This window comes from Doryrhamphus excisus, linkage group LG7 (assembly GCF_037039965.1).
Source record: "Doryrhamphus excisus strain RoL-2023G ecotype Guam linkage group LG7, RoL_Dexc_Guam_v1.1, whole genome shotgun sequence".
Lineage (NCBI taxonomy): Eukaryota > Metazoa > Chordata > Actinopteri > Syngnathiformes > Syngnathidae > Doryrhamphus > Doryrhamphus excisus.
The window spans coordinates 19790065-19812525 of record NC_136363.1 but is presented as its reverse complement, the minus strand read 5'-3'; the positions used below and the strand labels follow the sequence as shown (position 1 = coordinate 19812525).

The window sequence follows — 22461 nt, the reverse complement described above, 5'->3', positions numbered from 1 at the left end:
CAGAACCCGGAAATAGATGCATGACGTGTTGAAAAACAAGACGCAAAGTGGAAAAAAAGAAAACGAAATAAACTTTTAAATAGTTGATTACATTCCAAGCATGCAAGTAATTGCATTGGTATTTAGGTGTGTTGCTGTTTTGTGTGTGTTTGTTTAGAAAGACGTTTTTAAATGGGAAGCTGAAGTCGAATCAACAGCGCCTCCGCTGGTGAGAAAAAGTAGTGCACTCAATTTTGTCTCAATTGCTTTAAAACAATAAATGGATGATTTATATGACCCCATTTTTTTTGCTATTTAATATTTTTCTGCTGTATCTCTACTGTAATGCTCAGCAGAGACTTTAGCTTGTTGATAACTTATATTTAATGCAATAGACGCTTAAAAGGCCACCCCTACTTATACTTCTATATTACTGTATTATCATTCATAGTAGCAATGCCATAGTAATAATCATATTCATACCTGTTGCATATTTAGGCCTAATAATATGATCTTGATTTACTTGTGGTGTTGTGCTACTGTAAAGTCATGTTGTTTAAGCTGCTGCTAAAACAAGGGGGCCTGGAGCTGCTGAATTAAAATCCCAAAAAAGTGTTGTTAAGAGAGCGAGAGGAAATGCATGGGGTGGGGGTGGGGGGGGCAGACAGAAGAATTTATACAGCACATGAGAGATAAGCACGCAGCATGTCTGGTCAGAAGATGGTGCTAAAATGGCTTCCAGTTCACAAATAATGTAAAAAACTCTTTCTTTCGCATCTTTGGCAGAAACCAGTAAATTAAGTTTACTTTGTACTTTTATCGATGACTAGCATGTAAACTGACATGTGCTTGTCTGCAATGTAGACTGACCAATGACTGTTTTAAGTAGTAATTATCAATTAAAAATAAATGCAATAAAGACGTGCATAACTGGTTTGTCACAGCATAAAATGCACATGACTACCCGCTCGGCATGTGCTTAACCAAATCACGTCGAGCCACTTTTGCATGTCTTTGTTACTTGCAAGCGAGGAGGAAAAACAACCCAGTGTGTGCGACCTTTGGGCTAAGCGGCGACAGTGACACGCGGGACTAACTATCGGCTACAGAGTTTGAATACACAGCTTAATCAAATCAAAGAATCAACAAAAAATGGTCCTCTTGCTGCAGTGCAAACAAGCACGGTACCTTTGCCCTTTGGGTCCCTACATGAATAATAACACACGTTTAATGAGTGACTTATTGATGTGTCGCGTGTGTGCATGCAAACATGTTATTTCAAGTTAAGTTAGTCTTCTACTCAATCATAGAAACTATGCTCTATTATTCACCTCAATATTATTACAAATACTACAATTTGTGATATTCAGTACAGGATTTATGAGTGATGTTACCATTTAAATAATCTGCATGTGATACGTTCAATAACTGTTGTCAGCGGGAGGTGCCGACAGCTTTTTTTTTGTTCGTTTGTTTGTTTAAAGCAGCAGCAGACCCCCAGGTGAAAGACACCATGTGACAGCGCCTGATAGCTCACATGTGAATGAGTTTAAGCATAACATTGTGTGTATATTTGTCTTTATGCATCTTTAAGTACCTTCTACACAGCTACAGAGCATATAAATATATAAAATAAGAAGGGTAATAAATAAACTGCTAGATTTTGTACACAGGAAGTGAAGAAACTATTAGTACTTAGTACAAAAACATGCTAAATTATGAAGCTGTAAACAATGTGTTTGAAATAATCTATTAAATATATATTATATATATTAAATAATATCTAATAATATATTAAATCATATATTAATATATTTTAATTATATTATAAATAATTAAATATATATAATCTATGAATATATTAAATATATATTAAATAATATATAATATAATAATATATATTCATATATTTTAGTTATAATAATTATAAATAAATAATTATAAAAACTTATATATATATATAATCTATTAAATAATCTATTAACATACTCTGACTGTAGTCCTCTTTGTAGTTGACAAAATATTCACCAAATAAATGTGTGTTTATCAATAAACTACATTGGTTTGGTTTTAGTATTTTCTATAAACAGGTAAAAGGTCATTTTTGAATAATTCCCCCTGGGAAAACCGACACCAACGTCGTAAAAAAGCGATTACAGGCGCTAGAACTTCAAGTCCCAGAATGCACCGGGGGGTGGAGTGCGGAAGTTATTTTCGTAAAACTTTCGTTTTCAGTTTTACTGCTGAGTAATTGAGGCTTTCCTTTTGTGTGGCGTTGAATTTCCGAGAAGGGTCGGGATTTTCCTTCTCTCTAATAACACTCACTTTAAATATCGACTAATTTAAAATTTCGTGTTCAGTGGGTCTGAGTTTGGAAGCGCCATGGCTGCTATGGATATTAGCATCGAGGCGAAGCAACAGGTGAGTTATACCTATAAATGCCGTATATATATATATATATATTTTTATTATTATTAATGTGATTTGGATGTTTTGAAATACTGTAAAACTGCACCTCATTTGAGACAACTTGTTGCTAAATGTTTATACAGCTACACAGCAGGGGTCATGTAATGCGAGCCGTTTGAGTTGTGTAATGGTAGCCACGCAGTGACACAATAAAGATACTTTTACATGACATGATCTTACCTCGTTGCAGGTGGATGACTTCTCCAAGAAGCTCACCAAGGAGGTAACAGACCTGTTGGAAAACATATTTGTTATATTACTTTTTGCTGTTGTATGTTTTTATGCTACTGGGATTCCACAACTAAACTTAACCTGCAGATAAAGAAACGGACAGTAGTAGCGGATAGACGGCCACTAGGGGGCGCACTCGCTGCCAAAGCAGGAAGAGACGAAAAACAGAAGAAGAAACACGTATTGTTTTTAGTTGTTTTTTTTTAACTAAACCCTAAAAATATTCCTAACATTTAAACTATTAATACATAAATCAAAAAATTAATTAATATAGTTTAAAAATGTAATTCCCTAAATTTAATGTTGATTTTAGATGATTTTAGTATCTACCACGATCTTTTACAATATACATTTGTAGTGCCTAAAATATGTTTAAACAAATTAAAGGCAATATCATTAAATCATTCAATAATCATGAACATTTTCAAGTAAAACTAATATCGCTATTGGCAATACTGGCCTTGTATATAGTACTTGCTATCAGGACGATATAAAAAATTGCAGTATACTCACCCATCCTGTAGATACACTAAGAGAAAGAGAAAGCAGTAGGGGATATATGCCACTAGAGGGCGCACCTGCTCCAAAAAGAGGTGATGAAGAAACATTAGAGCTATTATTAGTAATATAAGTCATTAGTATTTCTAATTTAAATCACTATATTCATTTAAGATTTACCATAAAGTTTTACATTTATTCCTATTCTTTTCAAATAGCTACTGACATAATCCAGTGTGTAAAAATGTAAAAAAAAAGTATATTGTGGCTTTTTAATATATTTTTTTTAGATTTGACAAAATGTCCAAAGCTGTCAAAAAAATAAAAATTAATAATTGTAAAACATTTTTCTTCTTTTCGTGGTAAATAAAGGCGGAAGAACTGGTCTCAACATTTTTCCCCCAGAAGATTGAAGAGCTGCAGATGCTGCTGCAGGTTTGTGTTTACATGATTGCTAGACGTATGAATATGACACCGAATACCCAAAAATGAGGCTTTTTCGAATTCAGTCCTCTTTTAGCGGCAATGACGTGACGTCCCTGAAGGCACCGCTGGATATCCCGATGCCGGATCCGGCGAAGGAGGAAGCCAAACGCAAAAAGAAGGAGGAGAAGGAAAAGGTAAGGAGTTCATGTTTGGATAATTGCATCATTAAATGTACATTTTGATGTGTTGTCTTTTTGTTATAGAAGGAGGGGAAGAAAGACAAGAAGGAGGAAGAGGAGGAGGATTCAGGTGAGTAATGTCAAGCTGGAAATTTACAAATCAAGCACGACCACAGGATTCCAATAACGATATGACTCAGTTGTTGTTGTCATTATTAGTAACCATGAACATATTCTATTTTAAATAAGCTCTTGATTACCTTACGTTAATCAACATGGGGGATGTTTTCTTGCACCAGGCCCTCCTTGTGGTCCCATTTGCTGCAACGAACGAGTGGAGAAACTCCTACAAGAAGTCAAGCCTCAGATCCAGACGCTGAAAGAGAAGCTCAACACGGTTAGTCCTGACATTTAGTTGTGGATGGAAAAAAAAAATAACCCTTCAATCAACACTAACATAGTAAGCATTATTTTGAAAGGCAACTAAAAGAGCTACATCATTGTTTGTTAGCTTTCCTGTGTTATTTTGTGACGGGTACCAGGAATGAAAAAGCGTGATGATAGCCATAGCACATGATTGTTGGTACTTCCAGCAACGTATGAAAGCGTACACAACCATTCACTCCCACAATGAATTGCAGGTTTCTATGTGGATACAACTCCAAATCCCCAAAATTGAAGACGGCAACAACTTCGGAGTAGCAGTGCAGGTTCGTTACAGTTCATATTTCTTTTAAATTCCTTTTTTTTTTTTTTAACAATTATTTTTTTTCTTCATTCAAAGGAAAAAGTGTTTGAGATATTGACAAGCTCACGCACCAAAATCGAGGGATTCCAGACTCAGATTTCAAAGTAAGGGCGCCTCTACTAGCATAATTGCTATATTATGCTTACCAGTGTATCACAACACATTGTTTGCAGGTATTACAGCGAGAGAGGGGATGCAGTTGCCAAAGCATCTAAAACACCCCACGTGGTCAGTACCTTATGTCGTGGAATTACTGGATGTGCTATTTTGTATTAGTTCAAGTTAAACCATACCATGAAAGCATCGTGTCGTGTTCTCCAGGGAGACTACAGGGAGCTTGTTCACGAATTGGACCAGACTCAGTATTTTGAGCTCCGCCTCACGGTGCTGGACATCTGCGCCACATATGTAAGTAAGCGCTACAGCTGCCTTCTATTAACCGCCGCGTTCATGCACACACACCATTAAAACTGCGTGCTCTTGCATTAGATCCACTTTTAGAGGTAGGGAGATGATGGCGCTACTGTCTGCTGCATCACACTCAGAGATGTTACCTTATTTAGCAACATAAAATGATCTTTCAGTATGATGCACTGCATTCTTCAAAACAATGTTTCCCATAGGAAATAATGCAAAAATAAAAATTCACACTCGTAATTGTGAGTGTTAGACGCAAATTGTTTCTCTTTCACATCATTCACTCCCATTACAATTGGTGTACCCCACTTTAATTAAACCAGTTTCAGGCATATCAATACTGATGGGCTGCCACTAGGTGTCACTAGTAACATGCACTAGAATTAATCGCTAACGACAGGCTTTTATCACACAAAAATAACAACATAATAATTATCTGTTGCAAGTGAGAATCCTAATTAGCTGTGCTGGCAGACAGTGCCAGTCTTACTCCAGCTAAAACCCAATTCTGAATCGCTGATGTCACTTCCTGTCCACATATCTGTAAGACATTTATTGAAACACACACCAGCACGGGTCGTATTTATCTCTTTAATGGCTTATTTTCACAGATTAGTAATATGTGTGTAAAGGTGACAATAGGGGTGCTATATCAAGTTCAGAGTGCTCTAATATTTAAAAAATATACATAGAAGGTCATAAACTGATTTTCTATGGTATAACTACACAAATATTGCATTTTTAAATAAGGCATTCTACTTAGGATCGAACCAGTTAAAAGTGATAAACGAGGGATTATTGTATTTACATTTGTGTCATTCATTTGTTTATGTAATGAAGTAATCTTAACTGCACTGAGCCTATTTCAATAAGTTAAATTTACTGTTCAATGGTTATCATCACCTTCCCTCTGTGGTGGCCACCAACCAAACGAAAAAAAAATAATTTCATTGTAAGGCATCATTTTTGTCCCGCCTTTTATACGACAGGAGTGCTCTGCTGCGAAAAGGCTAGCCAAAGATCCTCTATATAACAGGAGTGCACTACTAAGACAGAGTGCAAAAAAGATCTGTGACTCTGACGCCTGTGTTCCTCTTTTAGGCGGCACTCTATGACATCATCACCAAGAACTACGCCAAAATTAAGAGGCCTCGGGGAGACTGCAAAGCGCTCATCTACTAACATGAGTAACCGTGCCAGGTGAAGGAAGTACAAAACGGGCCGCACTGCCATTGTGTATCTTCGCTTTTCTTCTTTATCTTTTCCAACACATGACAAAATAAAAGAGGATTTCTTGCATTCTGTCCGTCATAATCAGTTGTCTGGTGGGATACGTTGGGAATCGAACTCCATGATTTCATGACAGTAATTCTGCGGTTGCAAGCGAGCATCCTAATTAGCTGTGCTGGGTGAAATCTCGACTCCAGGCAGACCGGGACAGTGCCAGTTTGGTTTGAGTCGGAACCATCCTTGATAGAGGCCTCTCCATCCTAGGTAGCCCAGAGCTCCTCCCAGCTGCTGTGCGGGGAAATTTGGGAAGTGTGCCAGCACACACAGTAGCAGGAACACCCAGACGGCGAGAAGAAGCACACAGAGGAGGAAAATGAACCTCAGCGGGCCTCCGTGGGGGAACTTTTGTTTGAGGTGATGTCCAAAAACTGACAGCTCCTCCACAAGCAAGAGGCAGCACAAGCAGAGAATGAGAACATCCTGGGATACTTCATATCCTCTCCAAAGCATTTTGGCGTTAAGGCAGGAGGCTTTAGTCTGGTCTTCGTGGAGGAGCAGCAAAGGCTGTGCAGAGTTTGCAGAGCTCTCCTGGCCATGGAGGACGGGCTCATAGCAGGTCCCGGCGGCGTCCTCCAGCAATGTGAGGAGACGCTGGCATCCCAACCAAAGCAGGCCTGAGAGGCCGAGTCGAGAGAGGTGGCGGAGGCAGAGGGAGGCTGAGTGATGGGCTGAGAGGGACAGGAGGATGATGAAAGAACTTGTTAGGGTACAAGTCCAACCCCAAGTTGAACTGAGGAACTTCCTGTTTGGTAGACATGAGTACATGTTAATGTTCTTTATTAAGTGCTTTGAAACCACAAAATTTATTTAAGAAAACGAATAGTCTATTTATTGACACGGGTTCACTACACCCTTTTTGACCCTCAAACGCCGCCATACATAAGGAAGTGAGTGGCAACGGAAGCTAGCCGACACAATTACAATAAAACAAATATAAACTGACATTTTCTTAAATTGGTAGTTGAACATTTATAGTTCTGTCATACAATTACCACTTCAGGCTATTTCAAACGAGCTATATTAACATTTATAAGTGTTACCGCGGACAGCTCCGTAACGACTAGCTGTTCCGATGCATTATGGGACTCGTAGTATCAGAAGGGCGAGTGAGTGGCAACGGAAGCTAGCCGACACAATTACAATAAAACAAATATAAACGCTGTCATTTTCTTAAATTAGTAGTTGAAAATTTATAGTTCTGTCATACAATTACCACTTCAGGCTATTTCAAACGAGCTATATTAACATTTATAAGTGTTACCGCGGACAGCTAGGTAACGACTAGCTGTTCCGATGCATTATGGGACTCGTAGTATCAGAAGGGCGAGCGCGAAAAGGCAAGTTTATACATAAAAAATAATTTTCAGTAATTTTCAAGTAACAGTACACTGTAGGCTAGAAGTTAAACATTCTACACAGTCAATTAAGATTGGCTTCACCTTCCCGGCGGCCCAAAACACAGCAATACACGCATGGAAGGATGGCACCATATTTGGCAACAGTAGCTCGCGACTTGGTAGCAAAAACCACGTGACTCCTCCCAGCCAGTCAGCACAGACATAAGCCTATCGCCAAATTAAACTATACGTGCATAAAAACGTAATGTATTTTTATTACATTTCTACTAAAATGAGCCAATAGCACATTTTTTTCAAACTTTAAAACAAATTATATTATACTGTATTTACAGAGATTTTTTTTACATGGATGTGAAAAATGCACAATATACTGTATACATATATATAAGTCATGCAGCTAGGCTAAGCTTCCATTCATAACAATGCCAACAAATAGTGATATTCAAATAGTAACATAATATGATTTACCTGTAAAGATAGTGGTTGCTGTTTGCAAAGATGCTGTACTTGGACACCCACAAACTCAGCACGGGCCCGACCAGAACCAAAGTGGACAACAATAAGTGGAAATGCCTCCTGAACGCCTCGCTGCCCACAACTCTGCCTGTGAGGTTAGTTACGAACACCAGGGAGGCGTTCAGGAGCCCGAGAAGAAAATTTGCCAGAACGATGAGCCCTGAAACCATCTTGGGAGTCTTCTTCTTGAATGTGGCGTGTGTGTGAATGGATTTGAACTGTGTGCTATGAGACCGACAGGTGTGAAGGAGAGCACATGGTTTATAAAAATACACCCCCCCATCATCCCCTTTGCCCTTAAAGCCCGCCCCGCCTCCTCCCTTAAACCTTGAGTGCAGCCCTGCTTTAACTCCTTCATGACATTAAACTGCAGTTTAAAAGAATCCCCGCGATGCATCTTAATTCACATCAACTCACTTCACTTTCTTCTGGAGTCAGCTGTTAAAAGCTAATTTAGGAGATGCATTTGGCGCCGCCGGCAGCTGCGTTTTGTCACCGACGCTTTTTTTTTTTGTCAGCTGTCGTTTCTCGCCGACGCTCATGCACAAAATAGTCATTAGCGCAACTTCTTCACCATTAACTTGTTTTCATTTGCAAAAAAAATGCCATTCATTGGTTACGCCTCCTCTGTATGAAAGGGGATTGATTACTACGGAGGAATAGCTGTGTAATTTTAGCGCGCTTTAATGGTGTCGCTGCCATTAAAATGACTTTCACATGACTTTGGGAAGTTGGTGCTAGTTGTTGAAGAAGTAAACATAGATCTGTGTCAGGCTTTGTTAAGATAATTATATGTTTTTTTTGTGGTATAATAAAGAGTTTGTTATGGTAGTGGGCTGACAACTACAAGTTCCATGATGCACATGACTTCCGGAAAAAAATTATGGGAAAAAAGCTAAAAAATTCATTCATTCATTTTCTATCGCTTTTTCCTCACGAGGGTCGCGGGGGGTGCTGGAGCCTATCCCAGCTGCCTTCGGGCGAGAGGCGGGGTACACCCTGGACTGGTCACCAGCCAATCACAGGGCACATATAGACAAACAACCATTCACACTCACATTCATACCTTATGGACAATTTGGAGTCACCAATTAACCTAGCATGTTTTTGGAATGTGGGAGGAAACCGGAGTACCCGGAGAAAACCCACGCATGCACGGGGAGAACATGCAAACTCCACACAGAGATGGCCGAGGGTGGAATTGAACCCTGGTCTCCTAGCTGTGAGGTCTGCGCGCTAACCACTAGACCACCGTGCTGCCCTGTTAAAATTTTAAATAGAAAAAATGAGCAGTGGAGAAAAAGTAATAATATACTGTCACCTATAACACAAAGCTGAAATGGAGGCCATTTTGTCTTTAAAAATACATAATTTGTGAGCATATATCTACATGGGTTGGTTTACAAAATGCAAAATATCAAAGTGGCCCTTCTATTTTTTTAATTTTACCATAAAGTTTGATCACCCCTGATCTACAAGACACATTTTGGTCTTAAAATTGTTTAAAAAAATACTTATACTGTAGGACATTTTGAACATATTGTGCAGAAAGACCACTTCATGCAGGCTGCATGTCATTCAATTATCAAGAAAGCCTATTAATCAAGTGCAGGGACACGTTTAAAGGTTTTAATGTTACTGTGAAATTGTTTGATAGTGAAATATGGGCTGTGATACAAGTGCCAGAAAATTGCAAAAGCAGATCAGATTGTAGGTTTTCACACACACACACGCGTGCGCGCATACACACAGTTCATCATACTTTGACAGAATTATTACACACATTCCATTTATTAAATTGCGTTATTATAATAAAGTGTCCTTTATAATTAACTCCTAATTTTGAGTCATCTCCGCATCACAACACAATCTATGCACTCAGAGAAATCCATTTAGGGGATGACATGACTGGTGAGGACAGTTTATGGGTTTTTTGTTGTTGTTTTTTTGCGTGTTTTGGCCCCTGAAAGCAGAAAAAGCTGAAGTCCTTTCAACAAACTATCTAAACACTCCCGGAAAGCACGTACTGTACCATTAAAATACTATACATTTATACACAATTGCCTGTCACCGCCTCCCTGCCATGTTCAAAAGCTTGTGAAGTAAAACGCAGTGCTTAGATTTCAGGACCAAATGTAGAATACTTGGTCGAGTTCAGTTTGCTGCAAGAATTGCTTTGTGTCTCTCGGTAGCGCCCCACTTATAGCCATTCTGTCTACAATTTGTAATCAGTACACCCAGCAGTGAATTTGTAAGATGTTTTAAGTCTCTTCTAAAGGCCTGAGTGAGTGGACTTCCCTCTGTTTGGGGCCGAGCTCTGGCGGCTTCTGCGACGTCGCCGGCACGTCTCTCAGTCTCTTGCAGCCTCTGAGACGTCAATCTCTCTCCCGCTCCTCCTCCAGTGGGTGAGTTTGTCTGTGCTCCCACATTCGCACGCCTCCGTCCCACTGTGGACACGCAAGTGATGTTATTACATGTGAATGACAACCATGCCGATAAATGGTAAATGAAATATACTGTATTATATAGATACAGTGTACTAGCTTACATAAGGGAACACATTTATAGCTTATTTCTGTCTTAACTGGTGTATTTACTCTTATCTCTACCATAAGGCTGCACGGCGCTCAAGTGGTTAGCGGGCAGACCTCACAGCTAGGAGACCGGAGTTCAATTCCACCCTCAGCTCTCTCACATAAGGGAACACATTTATAGCAACAAGTCTTAACTGGTTTATTTACTCTTATTATCTCTACCATAGGGCTGCACGGTGGGCGAGTGGTTAGCGGGCAGACCTCACACCTAGGAGACCGGAGTTCAATTCCACCCTCAGCCATCTCTGTGTGTTCTCCCCGTGTATGCGTGGGTTTTCTCCGGTTTCCTCCCACATTCCAAAAACATGCTAGGTTAATTAGCGACTCCAAATTGTCCATAGGTATGAATGTGAGTGTGAATGGTTGTTTGTTTATATGTTCCCTGTGATTGGCTGGCCACCAGTCCAGGGTGTACCCCGCCTCTTGTGGATGACGGCTGGGATAGGCTCCCTCCCACATTCCAAAAACATGCTAGGTTAATTAGCGACTCCAAATTGTCCATAGGTATGAATGTGAGTGTGAATGGTTGTTTGTTTATATGTGCCCTGTGATTGGCTGGCCACCAGTCCAGGGTGTACCCCGCCTCTCGTCCGATGACGGCTGGGATAGGCTCCAGCACTTCTTGTGAGGATAAGCAATAGAAAATGAATGAATGAATCTCGACCATATTGAGTAATACAAGTGTAAAGATGACTTTAGGGGTGTTATTTCATGTCTAGAGGGCTCTAATAATGTAAAAAAAAATGTTTTTCCATGCTCTAACTACATAAGACTTCCATTCATAAATAAATCTTACTTTGCAGAAATTCATTTAGCCAATTAATGGCGATAAACAAGGTTTAGGTCAATGTTATAGTAAAGGATGATGTATTTTGAGTACCAGGGAAGGAATCACGTGCCATTATTGTATGGTTCTTGGGACAATATGACACTCACAGAGGTACTGATGATGTTGTCTTCGTACGGATGCCAAGTGATGTCCCTCACGCAGGCGTCATGTCCCGACAATCTGGTAACCACATTGCCCGTCAGCACGTCGTAAACTGTGAGAAAAAGAAATAAATAAAATAGTGAAGTGATGTTATGCTTGATGGGAGAGCCGCTGCTTGGCATTGAAAAATTGGAGACTCACCGACGATCTTGCCGGTGGAGCAACCCGAGTAGATGAACCTCTGGCCTGTGCTGAACTCGGGCGAGAAGCGGCAGCGGATGAGGGTGTGCAGAACGCCGTGGCCGCGGTACGTCATCACGGAGGTGTCGCCGGCCAGCTTGTGTCGCTTCAGGGCTGAGATGGAGAAGATAGAAAGTGCAGTGAAGCTTATCTTGTTTAGGTTTTTACATGATTAAAACTCCTAATCAGATTAATCACTATTGGTCTGAAATATTTACATTTTCACTGTATTTTATTTACTTATTGTCTCCTGTCTACTTTATTCCACGTCTTTTGTCTTGCATCTGTCAGATTCGCCCCAGCCTACCTCTCTGAGGAACCTGCTGCCAGCGGTAATCCCAATTCTGCTGAATGACAGCCAGGCGGGAGGCTGCCAATCCCTCTTTGGGCGAGAACTTCCTAATGTCCCAGAGCTTGATGGACTGGTCCTTCGAGTTGCTGATCAGATAGCGTGCGTCGCCCTGTGCCGAGATATGAAAGTTACGTGATATGAAACAATAGAGAGGTGAAAACAAAGCGACAATGGAAGAGAGTAGCGGAACAGGTATGGCGGCTGATGGCTAATCTGGGATTTACTGCTCAAATTGAGAAGTGCCGCTTAGCGGCGTCTGCGCAAACCTCTCACGTTTCAACATTTTATTACATGTTACATTGTAATAGAAATACCTAGCATAGTCTTAGCATAGCTTATCCACTGAAAATGAGTCAATACACAATAATTATAGTCTAAATAGCTATCAAAACTAGTGAGTACAGCTCACAGTGACCTGATTTTGTCCTTAGTGTCAACAACATCGTTAGCTAGCACTGCCTTCATATTTTCGGGCATGGAATTGAGCAGGGCTGAGAAGGTTGCAACTGGAATCCTCTTCCACTCCTCCATGATGGCATCACTGGTGGAGCTGGTGGATGTTAGGGACACCATGCAGTCCACCTTCCTTCCATCTGTGCCAGGATCGGCTTTCGGCACGGAGAAGACATACTTGGCCACTCCATCACATTCAGCTTCTTTGCAACACTGCCTGCATGTAGCTACCGTACAACGCCACTCCCTCCGCCCACACCTTGCTGTGGATGAAGGTGATGCCGTCTCGGTGGCCCGCCAGCTGTCCGACAGGCTGCGGTCGATCCTCCCGCAGCGTCCTCCTGTCCCACACTTTGCATAGCGCGTCGTCGCTGCCGGAGAACAGCAGCTGGGACGAGCTGTCAGCAAACGCCACCGCGTTCACATCATCCTCGTGAGCATCAATCTGGCGCAGGCGGGGGAAGAGAAGATGCAGGTGTCAGACAAGGACGATGGGACGATTTTATCTGCTTGTGTGTGACGTAGGTTTACACTAAGGGCGAATTGTGCAGAAGATGGTAACAGTGATGTTTGTTGACACAAAAGACACTCTTTATGGGCAGGGGGTAAAATACACAAATGACGCTCGCAACTGTAAACACTCACCTTCAGTGTTCTTTTATTCTGGTCGAGATCAAAAACGTAAAGGCAGCCGTCATTTGCTCTGAATGGAGAGGAGGAGAAAAAGAGACTGAACAAATGAACAAGACACCATCCGATGTACAATGTATGTACATACATGTACGAAAAAACATAAATGTGATATCATGATAAGGATTTAGGTTTGTCCGAAAGTTGCCTTTGAGAAGCTCCTTATGCAGGTTCTCTCTATTCAAGACAGAGCATCCTGAGCTTCTATAGCGTGAACATCAGAGTCTGAAGAGCTCCTAGAATGTCAACTTAAATGGACGATAATGTCGCTCACCCTCCCAGGATCTCTTTTCCATCTGTGGACGCAGCCAGTGAGAACACACAGAACCTCCTCTCATCTGGACTGAAAAAAAATAAAAATAAAAAAAAAAAACACATTTTGGTTACCAACACTTGACACTTCACCTAAAAAAAAGCTATATGCTAATGGTGGTGTGAAACCCGAATGGACTGCAGTCATTTGGCGCAATTAGCCAAGACACACACAGAGAAAGGATGACAGGATGGGACATCATCATTCATCCAGATGGTAATGGAGGGGAGAGTGGGGAGTCTGCGTTGCGTGGTGGGGAATGATGGATTACCTGTTCTGCAAAGGTATAAGTTACTATAACAGGAAACACTAACTTGAGGTCCAATGCTGTGTGGTTTTCACTGTCCCCGTCGATACTGCACAGGTGAACTGCAGGGACGACATCGCACACAGGTCACAATAAGCGGGTGATATTTTTAATCGGTTTTTAATCAATAAAAATATAATGCCGGTGCTCTGTTGTGTTTATATGCTCAACTGCAGAAGGTATGAGACCTCAAATGCTTGTGTCACAGTTGACCGAGTAAGGGTAATTATTTATATTTCCATGGTGCAATTAGAACCGAATGCGTCACTGTGCTTTTGGCACCTATCGATAGCATGGATAGCTGAAATAATTAGTTGCCGCCTACGTTTGAGCCTGCACCGCGTCATACGGTCTAATAGAAAAACCGACACAATTCAAGTCTGCGCTTGCTACACAGATGTTAGATCATGTCGATGTGTGCTTCGCTTTACTATTATGTATAATAATCCCTCATTTATTGTGGTTAATTTTTTTTCCATGCCCTACCTTGATAAATTAAGTGAGATTATGAAACATTTTCATAGTTTTTGCATAGAAAACTTCTACAAGCTTCTAAATATGGTTTTAAACATTATTAGAGCCCTCTAGACAAGAAATAACAGCCCTACAGCCACCTTTACACTCAATTACCCAATATAGTAGGGATAATCAGAATAAATAAGCCCTTTAATATATTGCTCTTGCTATAGATGTGTTCCTTTGGGGGAAAAAAATAAGTGGCGGACAGGAAGTGATGTCAGGTATAGAGTTGAATTTAATTTTGCCGTGGTAAAAAAGCTACAGAAGCCGGTGTTTTTATTAGGGATCATTGGTCTGTGGTTCTGACGATCAAGTCTGGTGCTTGTGTGTCTCACCGAACATTACAGTTAACATAACTGACACCTTGTGACCAGTGTAGACTACTATGTATCATCAGCGTCTTTGAATGCATCTTTTCAATGCCTTCTAGTTAGTATTTTAGTACATTTAGCCCTTTTTATGCTTGAAAATGCTTCATTAAGAAAAAATGGTACATTAGCTTAAATATGTTCAACCACAACACATAATTTTTATATATTTAATAAATATGGTTTTAAACATTATTAGAGCCCTCTAGACATGAAATAACAGCCCTACAGCCACCTTTACACTCATATTACCCAATATAGTAGGCATAATAAGAATAAATAAGCTCTTTAATACATTGTTCTTGCTATAGATGTGTTCCTTTGGGGAAAAAAATAAGTGGCGGACAGGAAGTGATGTCATGTACAGAGTTGAGTTTCATTTTGCCGTGCGAAAAAAAAGCTACAGAAGCCGGTGTTTTTATTAAGGATCATTGGTCTGTGGTTCTGACGATCAAGTCTGGTGCTTGTGTGTCTCACCGAACATTACAGTAAAATAACTGACACCTGGCGACCAGTGTAGACTACTACGTATTATCAGCGTCTTTGAATGCATCTTTTGAATGCCTTCTAGTTAGTATTTTAGTACATTTAGCCCTTTTTATGCTTGAAAATGCTTAATTTAGAAAAAATGGTACATTAGCTTAAATATGTTCAACCACAACACTTAATTTTTATATATTAAATAAATATGGTTTTAAACATTATTAGAGCCCTCTAGACATGAAATAACAGCCCTACAGCCACCTTTACACTCATATTACCCAATATAGTAGGCATAATAAGAATAAATAAGCTCTTTAATACATTGTTCTTGCTATAGATGTGTTCCTTTGGGGAAAAAAAAATAAGTGGCGGACAGGAAGTGATGTCATGTACAGAGTTGAGTTTCATTTTGCCGTGGAAGAAAAAAAAGCTACATTTTATTTTATTATTGTTTGTTTTTATTAGGGATCATTGGTCTGTGGTTCTGACGATCAAGTCTGGTGCTTGTGTGTCTCACCGAGCATTACAGTTAACATAACTGACACCTGGCGACCAGTGTAGACTACTACGTATCATCAGCGTCTTTGAATGCATCTTTTGAATGCCTTCTAGTTAGTTGTATTTTAGTATATTTAGCCCCTTTTATGCTTGAAAAAATGTTACATTAGCTTAAATATGTTCAACCACGACACATTTTTATAAACCGTGATGGTGGTGACGGATGAATGTACACATAGCTATAATAGAGTGAGTGACTGTCCCACCCCCCCAACCCCCTCCTTACTGTAGTCCGACCAGCTGGAGTAGAGCACGTGCTGCGCATCTGGAGTGAAGCAGACGTCCAGCACGCTCCAGCCAACATCCCGAGCCTTCACCGTTTGCCGTAGTAGAAAACGTCCTCTGCTTGTGTCATACAAGCGGATGTTCTGATCTGAAACGAGATACAGGAGAAAAAAAACGTACTGTGCATTATCCATACATTTAATAATTTATATTTAATTATAAACCAGTTATGTTTGAGCATTAAAAAAATAGATCTTAGGTAATATACCCTGGCAGGCAGAGAGAAACATGTTGCCATCCTCGCTGTAGACGCCACAGAAGGCTTTCTGCTGGTACGTATCCTTGTGAGAGACGTAGTTTGGCAGGAAACTAGGACAGGAACGCAAGGGAGAAGATATAAGCACACTAGAAAGACTTCATTTGATTAAAAATATGTACGGTGGACCCTCCATTTGATGACCAGAGCTCATTTTTCATTGGCCTACATAATCACATGAGAACAATTACAAACCATTTGCTTTGTTGCTTCTAATGCAAAGCTGGGTTAAATATATTTAGGTACATAGCATATTGTGAACTATATTGCATTGATTTTAGCATAGAAATCAGTCAACCAAATCTGAAAAATATTAAATAGTGTGGGCATTGAAAAGTTTATTGTTAGCTAGCTCATAAGTACTTTTCTTGCGTTATAATGCACAGAAAAATAATAGATATGTTACGTCTTGGCTTCGGCATTGTGACAGGACCCCAGTATGCAGCAGATAAAAAATCTATTTTAATAAAGATAGCTGATATACAGCAGCAGGATACGAGCGAAGACAGCTGGAGTAGCGTGGGGAGCTACAACAAACAATGGCGCACGCACCTGAACTAAATAGGAAAGGAACACAAATAGGGAGTGAAAAGGGAAAAGCAAAGCAGGCAGACAAAACAGGAAATGCTACCAAAACAAGAGCATAGAACAGGATATATACATAAGATATATGTGTTCATGTTTCACATAAAGATTGTGAATAAATAGCACTTACTGCGAACGGATGCGACTGCACTCTCCATGGGAAAAACTCGAGCCTCTACATCTTCCTTGCTCCCTCTAGTTGACACACACACACACACACACGACATTTACCACCAATTACACATTTATGAGCCTGAAATAATATTTACCGTACTACTTCAGTAAATATGTTCTGTAATCAATATGACAAGTTCCTTAGTTCATTATGCGTGATTCATGCCTCACCTCTGTTAGCATGTGGGCGAAACTTTTTTTCCCTCTCAGGGCACCAGAAGCCGTGGCCAGAAGGATCTGGGTTCGGATCTCACTGCGGTCCACGTCATGTGTGTCAGGCTGGTTGTCCACTGACAATACAAACGGTCATAATTCTCAACAATCACGCCGCTCATGCAGAAAAGATCACCGCATGTTATTATTATACCCGGTGGATTGTAGCGGTCACCCAGCCGACCCTCCCAGGCTTCATCGCTGTCCTCATCCGAGTCCGCGTACGACTGGACCAGCTGCAGCCCGGTGGCTCCGCTGCCATGGACCAGCCTGACCTGGCCCCTGCACATACAGACAAAAAATAATACTAATAGAGGACAAAATATATATTTTTCACAAGACATATTTAACAAACAATAATAAAATTCACCTCCTCAGTAGGTAAGCCAGCACTTCAGCTAAGTCAAGGTCCTCCTCTGATGTTGACTGTCTGTCTCCTTGCTGCCTATCAGCCGTCCTGCGGCCTTGGTTGCTGTTGCTGCTCTGGTTCGGTTCTGCTGAGTCGGACTGATCAACTGGGTTGCCACTGGAAGAGCCCCTTCCACCAGACATCCCAGAGCTAGACTGAGAGCCCATAGACTGAAGACGGCCTGGTCGGAAGATAGATACAAGGACATATTAACATAACGTATGAGCATTTACCTGTTAAAAAATGGGTCCAATACATGGATAATCAGACTGGGAATGGGTAAACAAATGAGCTCAAGGCTAGTCAAGCAAAAGATAGGAACGCTGTACTGTTTTGAAGGACCGACTGAAAAAATGCTAGCCAAACATCCTCTATATGGCAGCAGATCCATGCTGTTTTCAGCACATGCTAAAAAAATACTAGCCAAGATCCTCTGTAGGAAAATACCATCCTGGGGACCTGCTGTTAAAAATGTTAATGAACTTGTGGACCGGTCGGATGTCCTTCATGGGCTGAATTTGGCCCGTGGGCCGCCAGTTGACTATCACTGAGCTAGCCTGAAAACAATACAACCTAATCTAATCTACAGCTTTATCTTTACACAGAAAACAATGCCCTTTATCATGTAAAAAATATAGTACTTGAGGATACACTGTAAGACCGAAAACCGTGATAGAGTGTAGGTGTGCTCTTTCATCAAATTCTAATGACATATCACTTGAAAACTGGAAGCGACATGATTTTGGTGAGCTAGCCACAATGCTAACGAGTTGACATTACCGTTTGGTTGTCAAACGGTCTTCTTTCCACCTCTCCGTGGCTTCTAGTCCCGTCGTGTTGCTGCGTTTGGGTACGACATAAACCACTGTGTGGTTATTTTAAAAAATCCGAAGGTTTCTTGCTGGTGAGCACGGCGGTTCATCGGTTGGCCAATCCGTAATTCGCCATGTTGTTTACAAAAGTGTGAAAAAAGCCTGCGCGTGCCCCCTCCCGTGCCCTTTTACCGTCACGTGACTGTGAGACTTCCTTGTCGAAAAAAACACCCCGGTCGAATACAATTAAAATTCACAATTTCTGGATAAAACCATACATTATGAATGTATATTTTATGAAACGTTCACAAAGGGAACGTGTAGGCATTTTCCTGTGCCAACTCACGGGGACTTCAATATGTACGTCACTCACCTGAAGCCACTCAGTACCGCTCCAATATGGCGGCCTTATGACGTACCTGCCCTTCTACCTTGCGGAGAAGGAGTATAACTTTGTACAGTATTAGTTGAGGAACTGTCAAATGGCGGTTGAGAATGAAAACTGGCGCATGCCTTCAAAAAAACAGTGGTGGTGATGTTTGAAAAACACAGTTAAGGTATTTTAAGATAAAATATGACAAGGAAATGTGTCATTGATGGCTGCAACCCACACCCTGACGCTTCTTGCCAGAGCTTCGGAGAAAATGGTTGGATTTAATTTGTAGGAATCAACCAAGCCTCCCACTCAAAACCTATAACATCAAAGTATGTAGCGCTCACTTGACTAAAGATTATTTTCTTTTACAATAGGAGCGCTGTGCTGTTTTTAAAGACCTATTGCAGAAAGGCTAGTCAGCTGCATGACTCCAAGTGACTGCTGTGTGTGACAGGAGGAAAAGCTCAGACTCGCTTGGAGATGCCACCTGTTGCGTTTGCAAAAATAAAATGCTAGATCCTGACTATAAGACGAGTCTTTTTGAGACTTTTTTCTCATGAAAAATACATTTTTAGAATTGGGTCAATAAGATAAATAAAAGTATTTGCATTGAAATGCTAGCATAATATGGAATAAGGATTATGCTTACATTATGACACTTTTCTTTAGTGTCAACCTTATTTGAACAACAACAGTTCTGCAGGAACCCATACCAGCCAAACAAGAGAAAGCAAAGTCGGTGTACATTTATTGACTTACTCTTAATTTATTCATAAATAATACAATAAATAATTCCCCTGCTGATGACTATGTTGTTGTATTACCTGCACTATCAAAGGTGTGCCCATCAGGATACTCCCAGCCAGTGCTGGCGTTGACTGGCAATGGGGACAATACGATGACCCCCTGACTCCTCTGAACAGCATCGCTCCTCCCTCATCTGCGCCGTATTGGACAAGGACTCACATGGATGACAGCCAGTTTGAATCTGTGGTGAGTCGTTCAAATAATGTGTTCGCTCAGTAGTCTTGCGTAGTGCTCTGGGTAGTGTTCTTGAAGATAAACGGACATTTTCCCATCAACTCGCTGATTGCCTGTCAAACCTGTGAAGAAGCGCAGTGTGAGTCCACGTTAAGTGTTGTATTGTTTTTAAATCTTAATATTAACAGTATTGCCTGTAATAGAAATGTTAACAAGTTGGATTGAAGTGAATCATATGTTTACACTTGCACAATTCAACATGCATGAAAAGAATGTCTCCAGATTACTGATATTTAGTTCATGTATACTAAAGAATAAAATAAAATACTTTAATATTATAAATAGTTCCATGATTTCCTATGGGAATAGCAGTGTTCTTTTTTGCTGTATTTACACAGTGCAACAACTCTGGTATTACACTCAATATCAGATGTTTTAGTAGTGAGCTCACCAAGTTTCTTTGCTGTTCTTTCAATCTTGTCCATGGCGGCCTGCATATCTCCTCCCTCTGGTATGAGGGCCTCTATCTCTCCCACACAGTAGCCAAAGTCTGCTTCGTCGAGATCCACTTGCACGCCATATTCTTCTAAAGTAAATGTCTGCCTCATTGTTGTAAACTCTGCAAAGATGACCAGATTCATGCTCCTCGTCCAACACTGGTCTTGTGCAGAGTCCATCTCAGTCACAGAGGATGACTGTTTTGTGCTGGTCACATGTTCTCCAATATCCTTTAGAACCTCTTGCAGCTTCAGCTTAATATCGCTTAAATTGGTTATCTCTTTGTAGCGACTACACAGCGCAGACATCTCAGACTCCTCCGCTTCTTTTACTCTTGTGGTCGGACACTTGAGCTCCCAGCATCCTTTGCGTTTACGCAGCCACATGTCTCTTAAAGTGAGGTGAAATTGTGGCGTGTCAAAGTACTGGTCGTGAAACTTGCTCTGACCGGCACAAACTGTAAATAAAGTCATATAAAACAGAAAGATTAAATGAGATTTAAAATGTATATGGTATATGTGGCATAATTGTTTTGATGCAAGCTGTCTTCTTCGACTGCTGCTTCATTGTGATGCATATGCCTCACTGTTGCCCCCTGCAGACAGGAGCAGGTATTGCATATTGAGTACTTCTAAAGTAAGATTGAATGGTTTACATTATTTGGGTGATTCATGTTTGGCAGGCAGGGCGGCACTAGTGGTTAGCGCGCAGACTTCACAGCTAGGAGAGGTTCAATTCCCACCCTCGGCCATCTCTGTGTGGAGTTTGCATGTTCTCCCCGTGCATGCGTGGGTTTTCTCCGGGTACTCCGGTTTCCTCCCACATTCCAAAAAACATGCTAGGTTAATTAGCGACTCCAAATTGTCCATAGGTATGAATGTGAGTGTGAATGGTTGTTTGTCTATATGTGCCCTGTGATTGGCTGGCGACCAGTCCAGGGTGTACCCCGCCTCTCGCCCGAAGACAGCTGGGATAGGCTCCAGCACCCCCGCGACCCTCGTGAGGAAAAAGCAGTAAAAAATGAATGAATGAATGAATGAATGTTTGGCAGGCCAAATGAAAAGCTTTGGCGGGCCGAATGGGGCCCGCTGGCCGCCTATTGAGGGCCTTTGATAATCTTATACTATTTGACTACCCATTTTGGCGGAAATATATGGAGGAAATAACAACATACTGTACCTCCAATTTCTTGCAGGGTTTTCAGTGTGTTTGCACTGCATATAAACTTCCTCTCCACTTCTATACTCATCTGAAAAAAACATATTAACATTAAAAACACATTAATACAGTTCGAACCCCATATCGTTTCAATGTGATAGAATGTTATACATAATACTAATATGTTCAGTAGTATGCAATAAAGGAACTAAATAGAAACTATTCCATCGCCCAACAACGAGAGAAATGATATTGGGTACAAGTGTGTATACATTTAGAATACAACAGACATTTACAACCACAAACGAAACATTTGCCACTTAGCTTAGCATCACAGTGTTTGTGGATCATCTCGTTTCGAACTTGACTTGAACTCATCACACACATTAGTAATAAAGCTACAAGCAACAACAACATATGTCGAACACAATTTAAGTCGTAGCTCACGCTGCTGCACCTGCTTTTACCAACCAAAACCACCTTTCGTCTCCATTTATTACATATATGCTCACACACACCTTTAAAGTTGACGTCCAGAACGCAAAAACTAAAAATATCAGCTTCGGTTAATTTCCGGTTGTCAGGTCTCTCGTCCACCCCACGTCAGCAAAGTCAATTTTACTCAGGCGCAATTAGGGACACCTATTAGGCCCTTCAGGATCACCACCATCACTTCCTGTCCCAGTAGCGTAGAAGCATGCAGATGGAACCGTTTTATACAATATTATGAGTTGGAGTAATATATACTGCATGTAAAATAGATAAATATATATTTACTATAAAAAAACGGTACAT

General features: G+C 40.8%; 4 protein-coding genes and 1 long non-coding RNA gene across 6 annotated transcripts; 1 reads left to right on the top strand and 4 right to left on the bottom strand.

The window, feature by feature from the left end:
• Positions 1–508: 508 nt before the first annotated feature.
• Positions 509–3386, bottom strand: LOC144899566 (uncharacterized). Its single transcript, XR_013627802.1, has 3 exons — positions 2761–3386; positions 2629–2680; positions 509–567 (listed from the first exon to the last, which is right to left on the bottom strand). It is a non-coding gene; the product is annotated as an uncharacterized LOC144899566 (long non-coding RNA).
• On the top strand, positions 2181–6246 carry psme1 (proteasome activator subunit 1). The gene is made up of 11 exons (XM_058059563.2): positions 2181–2400; positions 2639–2671; positions 3550–3612; positions 3687–3797; positions 3867–3912; positions 4082–4179; positions 4424–4492; positions 4567–4634; positions 4704–4758; positions 4852–4938; positions 6049–6246. The coding sequence occupies exons 1-11, from the start codon at positions 2362–2364 to the stop codon at positions 6127–6129; spliced, it is 750 nt and encodes a 249-aa protein (XP_057915546.2). The 5' UTR covers positions 2181–2361; the 3' UTR covers positions 6130–6246.
• Positions 5850–9022, bottom strand: fitm1 (fat storage inducing transmembrane protein 1). Of its 2 annotated transcripts, none has more exons than XM_058059561.2 (2): positions 8064–9022; positions 5850–6979 (listed from the first exon to the last, which is right to left on the bottom strand). In XM_058059561.2, exons 1-2 carry the CDS (start codon positions 8279–8281, stop codon positions 6340–6342), a joined length of 858 nt encoding a protein of 285 aa, XP_057915544.2. In that variant the 5' UTR covers positions 8282–9022; the 3' UTR covers positions 5850–6339. The 2 variants fall into 2 exon arrangements, with proteins under 2 accessions (XP_057915544.2, XP_078648488.1); XM_078792362.1 differs by lacking the exon at positions 8064–9022 and adding an exon at positions 7677–8050.
• An 861-nt stretch (positions 9023–9883) lies between these two features.
• Positions 9884–18824, bottom strand: dcaf11 (ddb1 and cul4 associated factor 11). The gene is made up of 15 exons (XM_058059556.2): positions 18622–18824; positions 17803–18022; positions 17587–17714; positions 17391–17509; positions 17176–17240; positions 16413–16513; positions 16146–16292; positions 13999–14053; positions 13646–13714; positions 13327–13384; positions 12941–13126; positions 12184–12337; positions 11838–11990; positions 11642–11748; positions 9884–10558 (listed from the first exon to the last, which is right to left on the bottom strand). Exons 2-15 carry the CDS (start codon positions 18006–18008, stop codon positions 10487–10489), a joined length of 1620 nt encoding a protein of 539 aa, XP_057915539.2. The 5' UTR covers positions 18009–18022; positions 18622–18824; the 3' UTR covers positions 9884–10486.
• A 946-nt stretch (positions 18825–19770) lies between these two features.
• Positions 19771–22345, bottom strand: thtpa (thiamine triphosphatase). Its single transcript, XM_058060183.2, has 4 exons — positions 22185–22345; positions 21688–21757; positions 20462–20965; positions 19771–20132 (listed from the first exon to the last, which is right to left on the bottom strand). The coding sequence occupies exons 2-4, from the start codon at positions 21755–21757 to the stop codon at positions 20032–20034; spliced, it is 675 nt and encodes a 224-aa protein (XP_057916166.2). The 5' UTR covers positions 22185–22345; the 3' UTR covers positions 19771–20031.
• Positions 22346–22461: the final 116 nt, after the last annotated feature.

What these genes read in the sequence shown, in the direction of transcription:
- fitm1 (XM_058059561.2), bottom strand. Translation starts at nt 8,281, where the DNA reads ATGGTTTCAGGGCTCATCGTTCTGGCAAATTTTCTTCTCGGGCTCCTG. An exon ending in AGCAACCACTATCTTTACAG is followed by an intron (nt 6,980 to 8,063) that starts GTAAATCATATT and finishes TCTACCAAACAG; the next exon opens with GAAGTTCCTCAGTTCAACTT.
- thtpa (XM_058060183.2), bottom strand. Translation starts at nt 21,757, where the DNA reads ATGAGTATAGAAGTGGAGAGGAAGTTTATATGCAGTGCAAACACACTG. An exon ending in AACCCTGCAAGAAATTGGAG is followed by an intron (nt 20,966 to 21,687) that starts GTACAGTATGTT and finishes CTTTATTTACAG; the next exon opens with TTTGTGCCGGTCAGAGCAAG. An exon ending in AAGAACAGCAAAGAAACTTG is followed by an intron (nt 20,133 to 20,461) that starts GTGAGCTCACTA and finishes GCTTCTTCACAG; the next exon opens with GTTTGACAGGCAATCAGCGA.
- psme1 (XM_058059563.2), top strand. Translation starts at nt 2,362, where the DNA reads ATGGCTGCTATGGATATTAGCATCGAGGCGAAGCAACAG. An exon ending in ACTTCGGAGTAGCAGTGCAG is followed by an intron (nt 4,493 to 4,566) that starts GTTCGTTACAGT and finishes CTTCATTCAAAG; the next exon opens with GAAAAAGTGTTTGAGATATT. An exon ending in TTCCAGACTCAGATTTCAAA is followed by an intron (nt 4,635 to 4,703) that starts GTAAGGGCGCCT and finishes CATTGTTTGCAG; the next exon opens with GTATTACAGCGAGAGAGGGG.
- dcaf11 (XM_058059556.2), bottom strand. Translation starts at nt 18,008, where the DNA reads ATGGGCTCTCAGTCTAGCTCTGGGATGTCTGGTGGAAGGGGCTCTTCC. An exon ending in GGAAAAGAGATCCTGGGAGG is followed by an intron (nt 13,385 to 13,645) that starts GTGAGCGACATT and finishes CTCTCCATTCAG; the next exon opens with AGCAAATGACGGCTGCCTTT. An exon ending in AGAATAAAAGAACACTGAAG is followed by an intron (nt 13,127 to 13,326) that starts GTGAGTGTTTAC and finishes CGCCTGCGCCAG; the next exon opens with ATTGATGCTCACGAGGATGA.